We start from the raw sequence: 19887 nt of genomic DNA, 5'->3' as shown, positions 1-19887 counted from the left end.
GAGCAACTTCCTTATTATGCTGACTCAATCAGATTGAAATTTCCTGTTTTCAGGAAAAAAAAAATGGTCTGCTTGGGATCTATCTGCTTCCTTAAAGTTGCAGTATGATTACGTGACATTTGGCATGACTGACTCTGCTGTGGTTTAATCTGGTTTGTTGGAGTCTAGTGCGTGAGCTCACTCCAAATCAATGACCGCCCACAGTTTTTGTTTACGCACACACACACACACACACACACACACACACACACACACGGTATATATTCACTTTTTTTTTCCCCTGTTGGTTCTCTTTCTCTGGAGAACCTTGAATAATATACCAACTTTCCTCTATAATCAACTTCAGTGAATATTTCTCTACATGTATCCTTTTGCTCATGTCAAAAAAAAGCATTTATCATTATCCTTATGAGTAAAATTGCTGCTTCTAAGGGTCTAAACATCATTATGAAATATTGTAATATTGCTCTCCAAATAAATAATACCAATTTATGGTCTGAACACCAGTGTATGACCATCACTACAGCTTTACATCTCCCATCAGATCTGGTATTGTTAGGTTATGTTTTGTTTTGGTGAATTTCCAATATTTTTAACTGGGAATCTCATTCTTGTTTTCATCTGCATGAAATGGTGAGGTTGAGTATGTTTTCATTTGTTAATTAGACGTTCATGTTTCCTCTAATGTGAATCATCTTTTTGCATACTTTAATAATTTTTGTATTTGTTTGCTGTCAACTTTCTTATTAATTTGTAGGAGTTTCTTTTTATGCAACCAAATCTTTTATAAGTTTGTATGCATTGTAAATATCTTCTCTCAGGATATGGCTTTCAATTCACTTTATTTGTGAAATAATATTTTTGTTGTATAGAGAAATTTTAAATCATCATATTTATCAATTTTTTCAAGGTTTGTATTTTTTTTCTTTTGTTTTGCAGGTTTATTTTTCATACACAGGTCATTATTGCACTTGGAACTTTTTAAATGTATGTTATAAGTAGATATCCAATTTTATTGTATATAAATAGCTAATCACTCCAATAACAGCAAAGAGTTCATCTTTTCTACTGATTTGTAATGCTACTTTTGCCAGCTATTAACTTTTCATGGATTTGTAGATCTGTTTTCAAGCTTCCTCTCCTATTCTATTGTTCAATATTTTTGTATAAACAATTCCCTTCAAACATTCCTGACAACGTATTTCCTCTTGAATATTATTCTGGTCCGGTCTCTTTAAACAGCTGCATTTTATTGATGGAACATAAAACAGGCAAAGGGAAGGAGCAAGATACAAAGTTCATTTAATATCCTGAAAAAATAGATCAACCTTTAGTATTTTAACAGCTATATATTATTTATTTAGTGATCTTGGTTTTGTTTGTAAACAAGCTAGTTATATTGTAGTAAAGAAGAAATGTGGGAGGAAAAATAAGACTTTAAAGATGCATCTAATCTTGTAATTAACATACATTCCTACTCAACATTTTTAATTTAATGTAAAATATTTTAGGATATACTATGCATGTTTTTAAATCACTTGATTTTAAAGCTTTTTAATAGAAAAAAAAAAGATACAAAGCTGAAGTTGTAAGGGTAAGGGTTAAGTATTGAAGTTTTGTGGGCCTAACAAATGACTAGTTTATATAATTTGTAGAATACTTTCTTATTTTACCTACTTAGCTAATACAAGTGGTGCCTAAACAAGTAATGTTTTATAGAATGAACTGATGCAGGTGGGAGAGTCACTGTCATACGAAACTGTCAGAGGCATTTGAACCAGAGCAACTCTATCTTGAATAGAGGCTGGATAAAGTAAGTCTGAGACCTATAGGGCTGCATTCCCAGGAGGTTAGATATTCTTAGTCAAAGGAAGACACAGGAGGTATCTCAAGATACAAGTCACAAAGACCTTGATGATAAAACAGGTTGCCATAAAGAAGCCAGACAAAACCCACCAAAACCAAGATGTCAAGGAAAGTGATCTCTGGCCTTCCTCACTGCTCATTATATGCTAATTATAATGCATTAGCAAACTAAAAGACACTCCCACCAGCACCATGACAGTTTACAAATGCTGTGGCAATATCTGGAAGTTACCCTACATGATATAAAAAGGGAAGGAACTCTCAGTTCTGGGAATTACCCGCTTCTTTCCCAGGAAACTCATGAATAATCCACCCCTTGTTTACATATAATTGATAAATAACTATAAGAATATTAAGTCAAGTAGCCCATGCCACTGCTCTGTCTATGGAGTATCCATTGTTTTATTCCTTTAGTTTCTTAATAAACTTGCTTTCACTTTAGTCTATGGGCTTGCCTCTAATTCTTTCTTGAGTGAGGTCCAAGAACTCTTCTCTTGTGGTCTAGATCAGGACCCCTTTCCAGTAACAAAACTAGGGATCAACTTAACCTACAAGTAAATTAAAATATGCTTAATTAAACTGAGTAAATATTAAATATGCTATCAAAGAGAATATAGTCAGAGAGACAAAAAACAAGGAGGGAAAGGAAGCAGAATCAAGACTGTTTGCATTCGGCCGGGCTCGGTGACTCACGCCTGTAATCGCAACAGTTTGGGAGGTCGAGGCGGTGCAGATCACGAGGTCAGGAGATCGAGACCATCCTGGATAACATGGTGAAACCCCATCTCTACTAAAAATACAAAAAAAATTAGCCGGGTGTGGTGGCGGGAGCCTGTAGTCCCAGCTACTATGGAGGCTGAGGCAGGAGAATGGCGTGAACCCAGAAGGTGGAGCTTGCAATGAGCCAAGATGGCGCCACTGTGCTCCAGCCTGGGAGACAGAGCGAGACTCAGTCTTGAGCCCACAACAGTGTAGTGAGGTAAAAATGTAGTGGGTGTCTAGCCAAGCTGGGTTTAAGTCTCAGTTACAGCTGAGTCTGCACGAGCCCCTGCACTCCCGCAGACTCTGCAAATGAGTCACCAACCACACACTGCTGATGTTATAATAAGGAAAATCCATGTGCACTGAATTCAAGCGTATTTACAGTTGTAGCCACCGGTGGACTTACTGGTGCCCCACTAAAGAAAGGTCTTAGGAGAAATTTGTTTCACAAATGAAGGCTGAGAAAGTAAAAAAAGAATTTGAGATATGTAAAGCATCTTGACTTGTATACTCACTAAAGTTTCTGAGTATCTCAGGCCTTTTGTTCTCTCTGCTGAGTCACATCAGAATCAGTATAGTTCCATGTAGTCTAGCCTGTTCCACCAGATTGAAATCCCTTCACTTGGGAATGGTGGGAATTTATTTTCTAGTCACTTTTGTCAATTGCTCTGCAATAAAAGGAGTCCTTCAATTACATCTATCCTTTCTGTTTACCAGGTGCTGCAGGCCACCTATGGGTTGGGTAGTTGGAGAACAGGGAATCTCAGTTAACAAAGCTTAGTAGACTATTAAAAAAGAAAAAAGAAAAAAAAAATCTGCCTGAGATTTGCATCAACTGTATTTATTGAATCATTTTCTGATCTGTGACTCAAATGGAAAATGTATACCCTGGGGATTTGAATTATTATCAGGCAACTCCTACAGATTTCTATTTGTTTTCTTGTTCGCCATAACTCATAGCAGATTACATTCTGACTTTAAGGAGAATGATGTGAAGTTCTCACAGAGAAACTCCTCATATGGGTAGGGGTGAGAAGGGAACAAAGTAATCCCATGCCAGTAAAAAAATAAAGGAGATATATCCCATCATGAACTTGTATGTCTCTGTGAGCTTTGTTTTAGGACTCATATTGACTAGGACTAAACCTGATAACCAAGACTCATGACTCAACTTCCTGCTTGGGCCAGACAAGTAAGATAAATGCATAGTACTACAGGTATAAGACATCCAGGAATGAGGGAAGGTAGGTGCGTTTGTCTGTTTTACATTGCTATAAAGAAATATCTGAGACTGGGTATTTATAAAGAAAAGAGATTTATTTGGCTCATAGTTCTTCAGGCTATACTAACATGGCACCAGTATCTGCTCAGCTTCTGGTGAGGCCTCTGGAAATTTCTACTCATGGTGGAAGGCAGAGAGGGAGTAGGTATGTCACATGGTAGGAGAGGGAGTAAGAGAGAGAGAGGAGAAGGTGGCATAAAAAACAACCAGCTTTCATGTGAATTAATAGAGTGAGAACTCATTCATTACCACGAGGATAGCACAAAGCCATTTAAGACAGTTCTGCCTTCATGATCCAAACACCCTGCACTGGGTTCACCTCCAATACTGAAGGTCACATTTTAATATAAGATTGAGAGAAGACATACTTCCAAACCGTATCAGTAGAGAACCAAAACTGCAGCCCAGCTAATGTCTCTCAAATTAAAAACACACAAGCAGGCTACTTTGCTGGCCAAATTCTCAAATGTAGTCTGGCCTAACTAGTCCTAAATGTCTCCATTTGTACCCACCTACCAGTAGTTTTGTCATATCCATAAAATGCTCCTCAGAAGAGAATGGTTCATGAATAAAATTTAAGTCTTTAAAATGATTTATTATAAACATCAGCATTTTCTCATGATTGAAAGTGGAGACTGTGGAAATGTCCCATTAGAATTAGTATCTCAGCTCTGCCGCATTTGAGCTCTGTGCTTCAGTTTCCTCTGAGCAGTTCTGTGCTTTGGGCAAGTCACATAACTTTTCTATGTCTTAATGTTCCCATCTGTAAAATAGGCCTGTTAACAGGGGGAACCAACTAGTCCGCAGAGGCCATACTTCTAAATAGTTTCAATACAGTTCAAAGGGTTGTTTTAAGAATTTTATGAGTTTTGATATGAAAACTCCTTTGAGCCATGTCTGGCATATTGATAGCAAGCAGCACAATGACATTATCTATTATTATGTTACTCACTTTTCCCCTTTAAAGTGAAAGTCTGTTTGATATCTGAGTATCATACTTGCATAATGTTATGGTCCGAATGTTTTGTCCCCTGAAAACTCATATTGAAACTTAACCCCTAGTACAACAGTATTAGAAGGTGGGGCCTACTAGAAAGTGTTTAGGTCATGAGGATGGAGCTCCCATGAATGAATTAATGCTGTTATACAAAGGATTGTGGGAACAGATTTTCTCTCTTCTGTTCTTTTGTCTCATAAGAATCAACGTTTCTCCTCTCCAGATTATGCAGGGTTCAAGGTACCATCTTGGAAGTGGAGACTAGGCCCTTACCAGACAGCAAACCTGCCAATGCATTGATCTTGGACTTCTGTGACTCCAGAACTATGAGAAATCATTTCTATTTGTTTATAAATTACCCAGTGTGTGGTATTCTGTTACAACAACACAAAACAAATTAAGATACAGAGTTCAGTTATTCTGAAATCATTTAACCACTTGCCTTTAAAACTTATTTTAAAATATCATTTCTAGTTAAAATTTGGAGCAAGTATATCCATGACACGTAACCTATAAGCTAGGGATCTTTTGGCACAGGGATTGTTGTCAAATTTTACAATATATATAAATTTCCTGGAGAACCTGATAAAATAAAGATTGCTGGGCCCATCCACAGCGTTTCTGACTGAGTGGGTATCAGATTTTCCCAGAGAATTTATTTGCATTTTAACAATTTCTAATGTGATATTGATTCTGCTGATCTGGAGACCAGACTTCAGAACCATTGTCTTAGCAAATGACATCCAATGTTTGTTTGGTAAAGAATTTTGAAAAGGTAAACAGTAAATTTACTCCTCTATGTGTGTATATATACATCCATCCACATTCACATATATAATTTAATAGATATATAAAATTATCATTTACTGTGCATTTAAAAAGACATTAAATAATCATGTAGTATGAATATGTAGGATGTTTAATATTCATATAACATTTCTAAATTGCCATCATTGGCATGTTTAAAAAATATTTTATTTCATAAACATGGGATTTTTTAATTTCTTGAAATGACTAATTAACTCATTCACCCTTGTCTGACAGATATGTATGTAATCACTGTTCATTTGGGGCAGGAAGCCTTCCTGGATGACCTCCTTCGTGCCCGTTCCTGGCCCCTGCTCACCTTGGTAAAGGTCTGGGAAAAAAAATAAAACAATGAATAAACAGAAAACTTTTCTGGCTTCCAGGTGCGTGATTGTGTATGTATATGAGATTTTTGAGATTTTATTTTAATGAAGAGTATTTTCCTTTAACAGTATAATTGGAAAGAATATAAAGCCATGTAATATGAAAACTTTAATAACTATTAGTGGCATAGTAATAGTAAATAATGTAAGGAAGAGGAGGGCCAATCAAAACACTAATGAGCGAGCTTGTATTTTGTAACTGAGTTTTTCTTACGTATAGATGTGCATAAGTTAAAATGCAAGATAACATGTGAAAGATTTATTTGAACTTCCCTTTGTGGTAAAACTGGCAGTGAAGTACTCATATCCAGGGACATAATGCTCTAATTTTGGAGTTTCACTCTTTTTGGCCAGACTGGAGTGCAATGGCGCGATCTCGGCCTACCCCAACCTCTGCCTCCCCGGTTCAAGCAATTCTCCCGCCTCAGCCGCCGGAGTAGCTGGGATTTCAGGCATGTGCCACCACGTCTGGCTAATTTTGTGTTTTCAGTAGAGATGAGGTTTCTTCATGTTGGTCAGGCTAGTCTCTAACTCCCCACCTCAGGTCTCCCAGGCCGCCTGCCCTGGCCTCCCAAAGTGGGATGACAGGCATGAGCCACTTCACCCAGCTATTATTTCTTTTATAAAAAGTGAGAGGGAACTAGTATTTGAACTTTGAAAAACTGGGTGATTCGAGCTACTGTCTGATTTAAACCCATGAACTCACCAAATGTAATAAAATGTAATAAAATCATATTATACTTTCTTATCTTGCTGAAAATATAGGTATGTTTTATTGAAGCAACTACATTCTTAAGAGAAGGAATTAATTCTTTTCACTGTTAATGTATAGAGTGTCTCAGAACATAAAATAATCTAGGTGTTTCCATGTGGCCAAATTGTAAAACAGTATGTCCTAGGATTCTGCCAAGTCATCAGACAATGTTCCCACATCTCCCATTCAAGATCACAGGATATCAGCTTTAAACAAACAGAACTGTGAAGCCCAATTAATCTAAAAGGTGGTCCATTTTTGTTAGTTTCTTGGTTTAGGGCACCATTCTGTTTTATTGTACAGGTCATAAAACTCATGTGAAATCTGTAACTGATCCAGCTTTTCCAATTGAAGAAATAAGTACCCAGTTCACCTCCTTGCCTCTGAACGGCATTTTGAAAATTATTAATCAAACTACTTTTCTAATAATAAATTGATTTCATCCATCTGTAGCAAAAGTAAGTGCTGGATAATTAAATTTGATTATATTATCGACCATAAGAAATAAGTAAAAGTAAATCATTGTTGCTTCTGAAATCCAAATATGACAAGGATTTGATTTCAGGCACCTGAACTTTGTAGCTCAATTTGAACAAAAATATTAATAAAGGTTATCTAAGCTTTGGTTTTCTTACCTCTAAAAGTAGGATAATAACTTCTTCATTTTAAAGTTTTTATTAGGATAAAGTAAGCATGTTTTACCATTATTCTTCTTATTTTTATTATTAATGCACCATTAATTTTCAGTTCTACTTAGATGACATTATGCTGCAAACCATTTTTTATTAATTTCATATAACGTAGGTAGTACTCTAACTGATGAATAATTTTTTAAAAGAATATTTATTCATTCTTGGTATTGGATATATCTAATCTAGCATTTTCCTTCTGAGGAGGTAAGAGCTCTCTTCAACTACTGGTGCAGGTTTGTGACATAATTTCAGGTCTTGATATGTAATGAAAAGCATTTATTTGTGTGTATATCTACTTACTTAACAACAGACACATGCTTCAGCTCTGCTTTCCAATTTTAGATTTCCAAATTTTAGTTTTTTTGTTTTGTCTAAAATTGTAAGCTTACAATTTTAATTCAGTTTAATATCTATATATCAAAATATGATCACTTCCTTTAGAATTCAAAAAAAAAGAGTGTTTGGGATTATATGCACTACCAGAGAATTTTATTACCAGAAGAAACCCTGCAGTATAATTTATAAATACAAAAACTGAAGTTTTAATGTTACTAAGTTAATGTTAAAACTCATTATATTAATATTACTCATTGTATATTCTGGACTTTGAGGTGTCTATATTACCTCATGATTCTGGTAAAAACAGAGAACATACAATATTCTTTTCGGTGACTGAAAAAAGAGAAAAGTAAAAGGGCAGTTTTGGGTGAAGAAGCTTTTGAGGCACTTTCTCTTTAAAAAATCTGAATATACTAGTTGTGGGAGTGAGACACTGTTGTTTCCATATTTCATTTCATCACTTTTATGTCAGTGTTCTGAAACCTATATCCTAAGTTAGTGGGTACAAGAGGACCCAGTTCTGGGAGGCTAATTTGCTCTTTACTGATCCAGATAAAGGGGAGGTTTCCAACATGCTAATCTGGCTGAGGGCTTATGAGACTGCTATTTGCCTGTGATCTATTTGACCTCTCTTGTCTTCTCCATGGGGAAGTTACACAATTTATTTTGGACAGGCTAAGCTCATCTTTCATGAAGTGGCAGCCTTTACCCTTTATTGTTTCCATTGATTAATGCCAGTAGGTTCTTATCTGTCTTGACCAGCTGCTGCTGTGAGGTGCGAAACCTGTGCCCTTATTCACAGGAAATGCAACTCCCCCACCACCACCCTGGGTTTCACTGACATCATGGTCAGTGGAAGAAGTAACTTCATGCCCATGTACCTTCACAGGAGGCCAGATCCCTTCACTTTGTTCAGAGGGGATTACAAACACCCAAGGCTATTGTGCTGTCCATAGCTAAGCTTGGCAAATCGGCTCACACAAGAGAGTGACTTACCATAGTATCCTTACCACTCTGCTTCTAGAGCCTGTAATCGAAATGTATCCAGGTTGTTTCATCTTTCATATATTGTGAATACTTTTCCCTCCTATTTTGAGATACCAAAGAGGTACTTTCCTCTTACTCAAACCCTACTACAAAACATAATGTTCTAATTTACTTTCCACTTAGGCTTTCTCTCTTTCTATATGACTGAGAAGATCTCTCAGTAACAGTGTCCTCTTGCACAAAGTGCAAGGTAATGAAACTAGTACAACAGAGGACAACGTACAATGCTCTGAAACCATTTTATGCACCATCATATAATTATTTTATTGTTCCATTTTTTTGTTTAACGTGTAGTGGTAAAGCCTTAGGTATCAGAAACTTCATGTGGAACTGGCTCCAATTGATCAATTATTGGAATATAGGAGGTGTGACATACTGCTTTGAGGTGTGAACACTGCTTTGAGGTGGCACACTGCTTGCAGGAAGCATGGCCACTGCTTTGAGCCTTTACTGCCATTCCAAAACCATGGGAGAATTATAAGCTTTATATCCTGGTATGCATACAATTATCCATAGAACTAGTTAGCTTCAAAGTTCTAAATGGAATGTATATTGTTGTGGTTGCTTGTATCTGCCCATCTTAGATTCTTCCTAGCAATAATTTTGAGAGACTATGGATTGTGGGCTGAATGGAGAATGAAGCCTTTTCAAATTCGCCTCCCAGGTAGCCAATGACATGTAGTTTCCAGAGACTAACGTGCTTCAAATGTTGGTCTCTATAACTACTACGTACTCCCTTTTGTTTATGTATATGTTCCCATTCATGAACTACCTAATAGGGGCCTTAAACTCATACTCGGTATGTTAAACAGTCTGAGCTGGGGCAACAAATACCATAGACTGGGTGACCTATAGTAACATAAACTGGGGGTTTCTGTTTCTGTTTCTCTTTCTCTTGGTTTCTGTACTTCTGGAGGCTGGGAAGCCCAAAATTAAACAGATTTGGTGTTTGATGAGGGTTCACTTCCTCACAGATGACCAACTTCTTACTGTAACTTCACAGGGCAGAAACGGGGAGGGATCTTTCTGGGATCTATTTCTATAAGGGCATTACTCCCAATTCTGAGAACTCCTCCCTTGTGACCTAATCATCTGCCAAAATCCCTACTTCCTAAAACCACTGGGAGTTAGGACTTTAACATATTAATTCCAGAGTGTATTCAGTCCTTTGGACTGGGAAACTGTAGTATTCAGAATTTATTACTTTGCTGATGCTTCATTGCTGCACATATAATACAAAAGAATATTTTTATGTATTTTTAGAGACATTGCCTAGGACTCCAGGTTTGGGACGAATCTCTAAGCTACCACTCAGTACAAAGTATCCAAAACTAGGAAGAAGACATTCATGTTCCTCTCTAGAGAGAACAAAAACGAATGCCATAGTTGGAGTGTAACAAAGCCTCCAAATTCACCTCACATCTAACTTGAAAATCACCATGTACATGAAGTATATCTGACCCTGAATGACCCTCTTCTCTCCTACTCTAATTGATACCCCTCTTTCCTAATCCATTGTCTATGTCAACTATCCCTGCTATTCCTCTTCTTTAGGATACCTGGATTCACTTTATAGCTCTTCCATATATAAATCTAATGGATAACACAACATCTCTGAGGCTCATATTTTGATCTGTGAAACTGGGATGAAGGGTAACCTACAAATGATCTGCAGGTTTCTACTAGGTGAACCCACTAGAAAACGCTTCTGGAGAGAGAATGTTTCATAAGTATGAGACCTCACGATGGAAAGTCTGAATTTTCTTCCCAAAATTAAGACACCTATATATTTGGGTGAAGCATAATGCAAAATGCATTTTCCTTCTGAGACTTCAGGAGAACTCTCCAACTAATATAATTGTGTGATTATTACTATTCTTTGATGATCTGTGATTTAGAAAGTATTTAAACCATGAGTGTTTATAAACAGTGTTTGTATTTTAGGTTCACTGACAGCAATATATTACTTTATCAAATTAAATAGATTTATGAATAATACAACAATGTAACATTGAGATTATTTGGCAAAATAACTAGAAGACCACCTGTTTGTCTGGCATAATTATATATTTTGTCTGGTGACATGTATGTTTAAAAATCAATATAGTTATACTTATTAGCAAGTATTAAAACATGTATACATATATGCACTATATATGCACACATGTAGACAATATGGAAAACAGTAATATACTTAATAAAACATAAAAATTAATAAATACATATTTGGGATTTTTAAATTAAGTACATTGTCATTCATGTATATGAAATATTTATGTACTTACCAATGTACATAGATTTGATGTAGTTCTTATTTGTTTTCATTTCAAATAATAGTCTCTGTCTATATACAATTTCACATGCACAAAAAAATTCAGAGTAAGGGCTCCAAAAATCTGTGCCTCAAAGAAAGCAGTAAGAATCCAGGAAAAAATGGGCAAAACCAAAATTTTAGAACTCTGAACATTAAGCAGTGATCTCAAACAATATAAAGGTCATTTTGAAAACTGTGAAACTATCATAAGAACAGTGAGCTGTGGAATTTCAACTTGTTCTAATTCCATCCCCCAACCCCCAGATTCACAGAAGACTTGCAAACCAACAGCTTTGTAGTCACAGTAGCCATAATGTAATCAACAGAAAAATTCCACCTAAAGGTGTGTGTGTCATATTTCCCAAAACCATAAACATATTATCTTATACATTATCATATATGTCAACATAATGTCTAATTGAATGAATCCAGTGACATATACTTTAGAGACACAATGTTCTTAAAGTTTTTACAATTGCCAAAAAAAAAAAAAAAAAAAAAAAATTGCCACCTTGGACTGAAAGACAAAAACAGAAAGAAGAAATGAAAGAAATTCACTGGACTACCAAAATTGTATAAACAGAATATTTCCTAATAAAATTACTCAGCTGAAAACACAAGCTTACTTTTTTTTTTCAACTTTCATTTTAGGTTCAGGGGATACATGTGAATGTTTATTACATGTGTAAATTTTATGTTGTTGGAGTTTGGTATGATTTTGTCACTCAGGTAGTAAGTATATTGCCTGATAGGTAGTTTTTCAACTCTCACCCTCCCGCAAGCCTCCCCCTTCAAGTAGGCTCTGGTGTTTGTTGTTCCTGCCTTTGTGTCCATGTACACTCAGTGTTTAGCTCCCACTTACATTTACATAAAAATGCCCACTTTTAATGGGGTCATTTGTTAATTCCTTGTTGATTTCAGTTTCTTATAGATTCTGAATATTAGACCTTTGTCAGATGCAAGGTAGTTTGTGAATATTTTTCTCCTATGCTATAGGTTGTCTGTTTACTTTGCTGACAGTTTCTTTTGCTGTGCTGTGCAGGAGCTGTTTAATTATGTCCCACTTGTCTATTTTTGTTTTTGTTGCAATTGCTTTTGAAGTATTTTCCATAAAATTTTTGCCAAGGCCTATATCCATAATGGTATTTCCTAGGTTTTCCTCCAGGGCATGTAGTTTTGGTTTTGCATTGAAGTCTTTAATCCATTTTGAGTTTACTTTTTTATATGGTGAAAGGAAGGGATCCAGTTTCAATCTTCTGCATATGGCTAGCCAGTGGACCCAGCACCCAATATTGAATAGAAAGTCCTTCCTCATTGCATTTTATTGTTGACTTTGTTGAAGATCAGATGGTTATAAGTGTGCAGCTTTATTTCTGAGTTCGTTAACCTGGCCCATTGGTCTGTGTGCCTGTTTTTGTACCAGTACCATGCTGTTTTGGTTATTATAGCCTTATCATATGGTTTGAAGTAAGATAGCATGATGTCTCCAGGTTTGTTCTCTTCCCTTAGGATTGCTTTGACTATTCAGGGTCTTTTTGGGTTCCATATAAAATTTAGAATAGGTTTTTCTAATTCTGTGAAAAATGACATTGGTAATTTGATAGGAATAGCATTGAATCTATAATTGCTTTGGGCAGTATGGCCATCTTAACAATATTAATTATTCCTAGCTATGAGCATGGAGTATTTTACCATTTGTTTGTGTCATCTCTGATTTCTTTCAGCAGAGTTTTTTTATTCTCATTGTAGAGATTTTTTCACTTCTGTGGTCAGCTGTATTCTTAGGTATTTTATTCTTTATTAGGATATTTGTAAATGATATTGTGCTCTTGATTTGACTCTCAGCTTGGTCATTATTGATGTATAGATATACTACTGATTTTTATATATCCATTTTGTATCTGGAAACTTTACTGAACTCTTTTTTTTTTTTTTTTTTAAGTTTTAGTAGTCTTTGGGCCGATATTATGGGGTTTTATAGGCATAGAATTATATCATCTGCAAAGAGAGATAGTTTGGCCTCCCCTCTTCTTACTTGAATGTCTTTTATTTCTTTCTCTTGACTAATTGATTTGGCTAAGATTTCCAGTAAAATTTTTATTGTTTTGAGATCAGATTGTTCTCTGTTGTCTAGGCTGGAGTGCAGTGGTGCAATCATGGCTCAATGTAGCCTCAACTTCCCAGGTTCAGATGATTCTCCCACCTCAGCCTCCCAAGTAGCTGAGACTATAGGTGTATGCCACAATAATAGCTAATTTTTGCATTTTCTGTAGAGATGGGGTTTTGCCATGTGGCCCAGGCTGGCCTCAAACTCTTAGGCTCAAGCAATTCCTCAGCTTCCCAAACTGTTGGAATTACACCAATATTATTTTGAACAGGAGTGGTGAGAATGGTCATCCTTGTCTTGTTCTGGTTCTCAAGGGGAATGACTACAGCATTTGCTCTTTTGTTAATAGTGGGATGTTGACTGTGGGTTTGTCATAGATGGCTCTTATTATTTTGAGGTATATTCTTTCACTGCCTAGCTGTTGAGGGTTTTTAACACAAAGGAATATTGAATTTTTATCAAAAGCCTTTTCTATGTCTATTGAAATGATCATGTGGTTTTTGTTCTTAGTTCTGTTTATGTGATGAATCACATTTAGTGAATTGCATATGTTGAACCAATCTTGCATTCCAGGATTAAAGTCTATTCAATAATGGTGGATTAGTTTTTTGATGTGCTGCTGGATTTGGTTTGCTTATTTTGTTGAGGGGCTTTACAACAGGGATATTGGCCTGAAGATTTTCATTTGTAGTGTTTCTGCCAGGTTTTGGTATGAGAATAATGCTGGCCTCCTAAAATGAGTTAGAAGATATGCCCTCTTCCTCAATTTTTTGCAATAGTTCCAATACGACTGTTATTATTTCTTATTCATGTATCTTGTAGAAATAGGCTAGTCCAAGGCTTTTTCTTCTTGGTAGGTTTTTTATTACTGACTCAGTTTTGGATCTTGTTTTTGGTCTGTTCAGGATTTCAATTTCTTCCTGGTTTAATGTTGGGAGGTCATATATTTCCAGGAATTTATTTATTTCTTCTAGATTTTCTAGTATGTGTACGTAGAAGGGGTTTGTAACAGTCTTGGAGTATTTTTGTATTTCTGTAGGGTCCATAGTAAGGTCCCCTTTGTCATTTATGATTAAGTTTATTTAGATTTTCTCTTTTTATCTTTATTCATCTAGCTGGTGGTCTATCAAAGCAAGCTTGATTTTTCTTTTAAAAAACCAAGTTTTGGTCTAAGTTAATCTTTTGTATGGTTTTTCACATCTCATATTCATTCAGTTAGCTCTGTTTTTGGTTATTTCTTTTCTTCTGCTAGCTTTGGGATTGGTTTCCTCTTTTTTTTTTTTTTTTTTTTTTAATTCCTTCAGGTGTGTTAGGTTGTTAATTTGAGTACTTTCTAACTTCTTGATGTACGTGTTTGGCACTATAAACTTTCCCCTTAACACTTCTTTAACTGTGTCCCAGAGATTCTGGTGTGTTTTAACTTTGTTTTCATTAGTTTCAATTTTTTTTTTTTTGATACTTTACCCAAAAGTCATTCAGGAGTAAGTTGTTTAATTTCCATGTAATTGTAGGGTTTGTATGTATCTCCTTAGTATTGATTTATATTTTTATTGCACTGTAGTCCAAGACTGTGGTATGATTTTTTTTTAATTTGTTGTGAATTGCTTTATGCACAAGTATGTGGTCGATCTTAGAGTATGTGCTGTGTGGATATGAGAAGAATGTATATTCTGTTGTTATTGGGTGGAGTGTTCTGTAGATGTCTGTTACATCTGTTTGGTGAAGTGTTCAGTTTAAGTCCTGAATAGCTTCATTAGTTTTCTGCAGAGTATTGTTGCCAGTGGACTGGGAACACCTCAGCCTCTCCAATGCAGTGAGTACTTGATCTCAAGGGGCCAGCATGTAAAACTAAAGGCCTGTTTCCAGGTCAGTAATGTCAGAACATACAGCTGAGAAGTGCTGATCAGAGCCTTGGCACCATGTAAGCATTCAGAAATGAAGCCAATTGCTAAACCCAACTTATAACACAGTCAAATCCTTCAGGGCATCAAACCTCATCTAACCGTTTTTCAAGGTTTTTATTAGCTTCCTTGTGATGGGTTAGAACATGCTCCTTTAAGTCAGAGAAGTTTGTTATTACAGACCTTCTGAAGCCTACCTCTGTCAACTCGTAGAAATCATTCTCCATCCAGCTTTGTTCCATTGCCGATGAGGAGCTGCAATCCTTTGGAGTAGAAGAGGTGCTCTGGTTTTTAGAATTTTCAGCTTTTCTGCTCTGGTTTCTCCCCATCTTTGTGTTGGTCTTTGATGTTGGTGACCTATAGATGTGGTTTCAGTGTAGATGTCCTTTTTGTTGATGTTGATGCTATTCCTTTCTGTTTGTTAGTTTTCCTTCTAACAGTCAGGTCCCTCAGCTGCAGGTCTGCTGGGGTTTGCTCGAGGTCCACTCCAGACCCTGTTTGGCTGGATATCACCAGTGGAGACTGCAGAACAGCAAATATTGCAGAACAGCAAATATTGCTGCCTGATCCTTCCTCTGGAAGCTTCATCCCAGAGGGGCACCTGCCTGTATGAGGTGTGTGTCAGCCCCTACTGGGAGGTGTCTCCCAGTTAGGCTCCACAGGGTTCAGGGACCCACTTGAAAGGCAGTCTGTCTATTCTCAGAGCTCAAATGCCATGCTGGGAGATCCACTGCTCTCTTCAGAGCTGTCAGACAGGGCATTTACGTCTGCAAAAGTTTCTGCTATCTTTTGTTCAGCTATGCCTTGCCCACAGAGGTGGAGTCTATAGAGGCAGTAGGCCTTGCTGAGCTGCGGTGGGCTCCGTCCAGTTCAAGCTTCCCAGCCACTTTGTTTACCTAGTCAAGCCTCAGCAGTGGTGAACACCCTTCCCCTAGCCAGGCTGTGGCTTTGCAGGTCGATTTCAGACTGTTGTGCTAGCAGTGAGCAAGGCACCATGGGTGTGCAACCTGCCAAGCCAGGCACAGGAGAGAATCTCCTAGTCAGCCGGTTGCTAAGACCATGGGAAAAGTGTAGTATTTGGGAGGAAGTGTCCCTTTTCCCAGGTACAGTCTGTCATGGCTTCCCTTGGCAGGAAAGGGAAATCCCCTGACCCTTTGTGCTTCCCAGGTAAGACGATGCCCTGACCTGCTTTGGCTCACCCTCCATGGGCCACACCCACTGTCCAACCAGTCCCAGTGAGATGAACCAGGTACTTTAGTTGGAAATGCAGAAATCCTCTGCCTTCTGTGTCAATCACTCTGAGAGCTGCAGACTGGAGCTGTTCCTATTTGGCCATCTTGGAACGAAACTCCAGGAACACTCTTGTGTAAGGTGCCTGGTGACCTCTGTTGGTGGTGGTTCTCACCCAGTTGGGAGGCACGGGATCTGAGACCCACTTAACAGAGCACTCTGGCTGTCCCTTTGTCAAACAGATGTGCTCTTCTAGGGGGAATCTCAATCATCTGGGCTGCCTGGTTTCCTCAGAGCTAGCAGGGGGACAGACTAAGTCAGCTAGTCCATGGAGACCATGGCTACCCTTCCCCTTAGGGGCTCAGGCCCAGGGAGACCAGAATTTTGGCCCTAAGTCCCTTGCTGGAGTTGCTGAAGTTTCTGCAGGGAGGCCCCACCCATTAAGGAAGGATGCATCAGGGTATGGCCTAAAGAGGCAATCTGGCCATGATCTGTCACAGCTGGTGTGCTGCACTGTGGGGAATGCCTTTTGAGTCTCCCAGGCACCAGCAGGGGAAATACGGTGGGCTGGAGCTGTAGTGATGGCTGCCACCCTTTCCTCCCAGTAGTTCAGTATCTTAGGCGCCTGGCAGCTGCAGTGTGGGCTGCTGTCCTTTTCCTGGGGAGCTCAGTTGTCTTAGGCAGCAGGCAGCTGCAGGGATGAAGGCTTCCCCTCCCCCTGGGAACTTAGCAGTCCTAGGCAGATGCCAACTAAATAGCTGTTGAGAATCTATGCAACTCTGTGATTGAGACCCAAAGCCCTGGTAGCATGGGCTCATGAGTGGGATCTTATGATCCATGGGTTGCACAGATCAATGGAAAAAGCACAGATCTCCAGGCTGGGTAGCATGATCACTCACCGCCTGCCTTGGCTGGGGCATGGGAGCTCCCCTTGCCCCATGTGGCTCTCAGGTGAGGCAATGCACCACCCTGCATTTCCTTGCTCCTGTGAGTCACACCAACTGCCTAGTCAGTCCTGATAGAACCTGGAGGTATCTTGGTTCCCAGTGCAGGATTCACACACTGTCTTGGTTCTTCTCGGTGAGATCCTTTGGTTGCAGCTGCTTCTTGTCAGCCATCTTGGCCCTGCCCTCACCTACCCATGCTATATAACAGTTTTGGGAAATAATTAGTGATAATTGTTTAACATGACAATTGAATGAGGCCTTAATAATAGTTGGGGCATAGAAGAAGCTGACCAAAATCTCTTAAAAAGACAATCTGGAGAATGAGATATTAATAGGGGCTTTTAAAAGTTCTGACATATTCCTGAAAATTTAGAAGGAAATATACCTGTACAGAACTGTACACATACCCAGAAAAGACCTGAAAAAGAAATAATCTCTCTCCTCTGGCTGACCTTAAGTTTCTGTGCAAGCAATGAGAGAAAGCTAAGCCAGTATTGCAAATCATCTATTGGATCTTTGAAATAGTGCCCACAAACACACAAACGACCTTTTGGAAAAGGCTGGGAGATACACTTATGCAGCATATTTAAGGAAAACGATATCCATTTATTGAATGACCACTAAGCTAACTGAAGAGATGTCAGTGGTCACACATAATGAAGAATATAGATTAATATAATTAGTTGAGGAAAGTAACCAAACAAATGCACAATAGGAAAGACCCCACCAACAACAAAGCCTGGGGAAGAGGCAAATACAGTTTCCAGAGTTGTCATATTATATTATTCTAAATATATGGCTTTCAACAAGTTATGAAGCATGTAAAGAAGTAGGAATGGAAGATGAATAGGGCCTGAAGTGAACCCCCAGCAAACTTCAGCAGCCCTACAGAAGAGGGACCTGACACAACAACAAAAATGGTCCCCACAAAAATGGCCCCGACAAATTGGCCCCCACAAAAACCCCATCCAAGGGTCAGCAGCCTCAAAGACTGAAACTAGGCAAACTCATGAAGATGAGAAAGAATCAATGAAAAGATACTGAAAACCCAAAAGACCAGTGTGCCTCTTCTCCCCAAAATGATTGCAACATCTCTCCATCAAGGGCACAAAACTGGACGGAGGATCAGATGGATGAATTGACAGGAGTAGGCTTCAGAAGATGAGTAATAAAAAACTACACTGAGCTAAAGGAGCATGTTCTAACTCAATGCAAAGAAGCTAAGAACCTTGATAAAAGGTTAGAGGAATTGCTAACTAGAATAACCAGTTTAGAGAGGAACAAAAACGACCTGATGGAGCTGAAAAACACAGCATGAGAACTTCATGAAGCATACACAAGTATCAATAGTCAAATCGACCAAGCAGAAGAAAGGATATCAGAGTTTGAAATCCACCTTACTGAAATAAGACATGCAGACAAGAATAGAGAAAAAAATGAGTGAAAAGAAATGAACAAAGCCTCCAAGAGATATGGGACTTTACAAAAAGACTGAATCTAAAATTGATTGGAGTACCAGGAGAAGACAGGAAGAATGAAAACAAGCTGGAAAACACACTTCACAATATCATCATCCAGGAGAATTTCCCCAACCTAGCAAAACAAGCTAACATGAAAATTCAGGAAATACAGAGAACACCATTAAGATATTCCATGAGAAGATCAACCCCAAGACATATAATCATCAGATTCTCCCAGGTTGAAATGAAGGAAAAACTACTAAGGGCAGCCAGAAAGAACAGCCTGTTCTCCTACAATAGGAAGCCCATCAGATAAAAACAGACCTCTAAGCAGAAACTCTACAAGTGAGAAGAGAGTGGGAGCCAATATTCAACATTCTTAAAGAAAAGAATTTCCAACCCAGAGTTTTAACTCACATGTTAGAACCATGATGCAAAGTGAAATCGTCCTCTGCTACTGTTTCCCATAAAGCTGTGTTATACCAGTTACCCCTCGGTGCTGTGGAAGTCTTGGAGCTTTTGAAAAGAAATAAAACCCTCCATGTAGAAGAGGACAACAGGTTAAAAAAAAAAAAAAAAAAAAAAAAAAAAAAAAAAAAAGGCATGTTTTGAGTATGAAATTGTGGAAAGAACAAAAATAAATATCCTCATAGATTCTATAGCCATAAGTCAGTCTTCACATAAGTGTACATATGGGCTGTACATGTACATGTACTTACGCACATCACAGATACATATTAATACATTCACATACATATACAAAAGTAAGCAGGAAACTCCTAGAAATTCCCAATATGACTCTTCTTTAGCCAAATGTAAGTAATATAACCAAATGCATGCCAATAACAGAGAAAGGAGCTTGGATTCATTATGATTGACAACTAACCAATATTTGTTCTTTGGGTTAGGACATTCCTTTTATGAACACATTGTTCTTCAAGAACTGAACAAAATAGAACACTTAGCAATGGTTCTTAAAGTGAAGTCCCTGGAAAACCA

The 19887-nt window shown here is 37.9% G+C and overlaps 1 protein-coding gene across 1 annotated transcript in view; it reads left to right on the top strand.

Moving 5' to 3' along the window:
- Positions 1–9469: 9469 nt before the first annotated feature.
- The window catches only part of PLSCR2 (phospholipid scramblase 2), a 33987-nt gene continuing 23569 nt past the window's right edge, over positions 9470–19887 (top strand). The window contains exon 1 of the mRNA XM_005546024.3: positions 9470–9593. Coding sequence (XP_005546081.3) covers positions 9470–9593 — 124 coding nt within the window. The remainder of the gene's footprint in view (positions 9594–19887) is intronic.

This window comes from Macaca fascicularis, chromosome 2 (genome assembly GCF_037993035.2).
Source record: "Macaca fascicularis isolate 582-1 chromosome 2, T2T-MFA8v1.1".
In the NCBI taxonomy this organism is placed as follows: Eukaryota; Metazoa; Chordata; class Mammalia; order Primates; family Cercopithecidae; genus Macaca; species Macaca fascicularis.
Note: the sequence above shows the minus strand (reverse complement) of the source record. Positions and strands in the feature narration are given on the sequence as shown.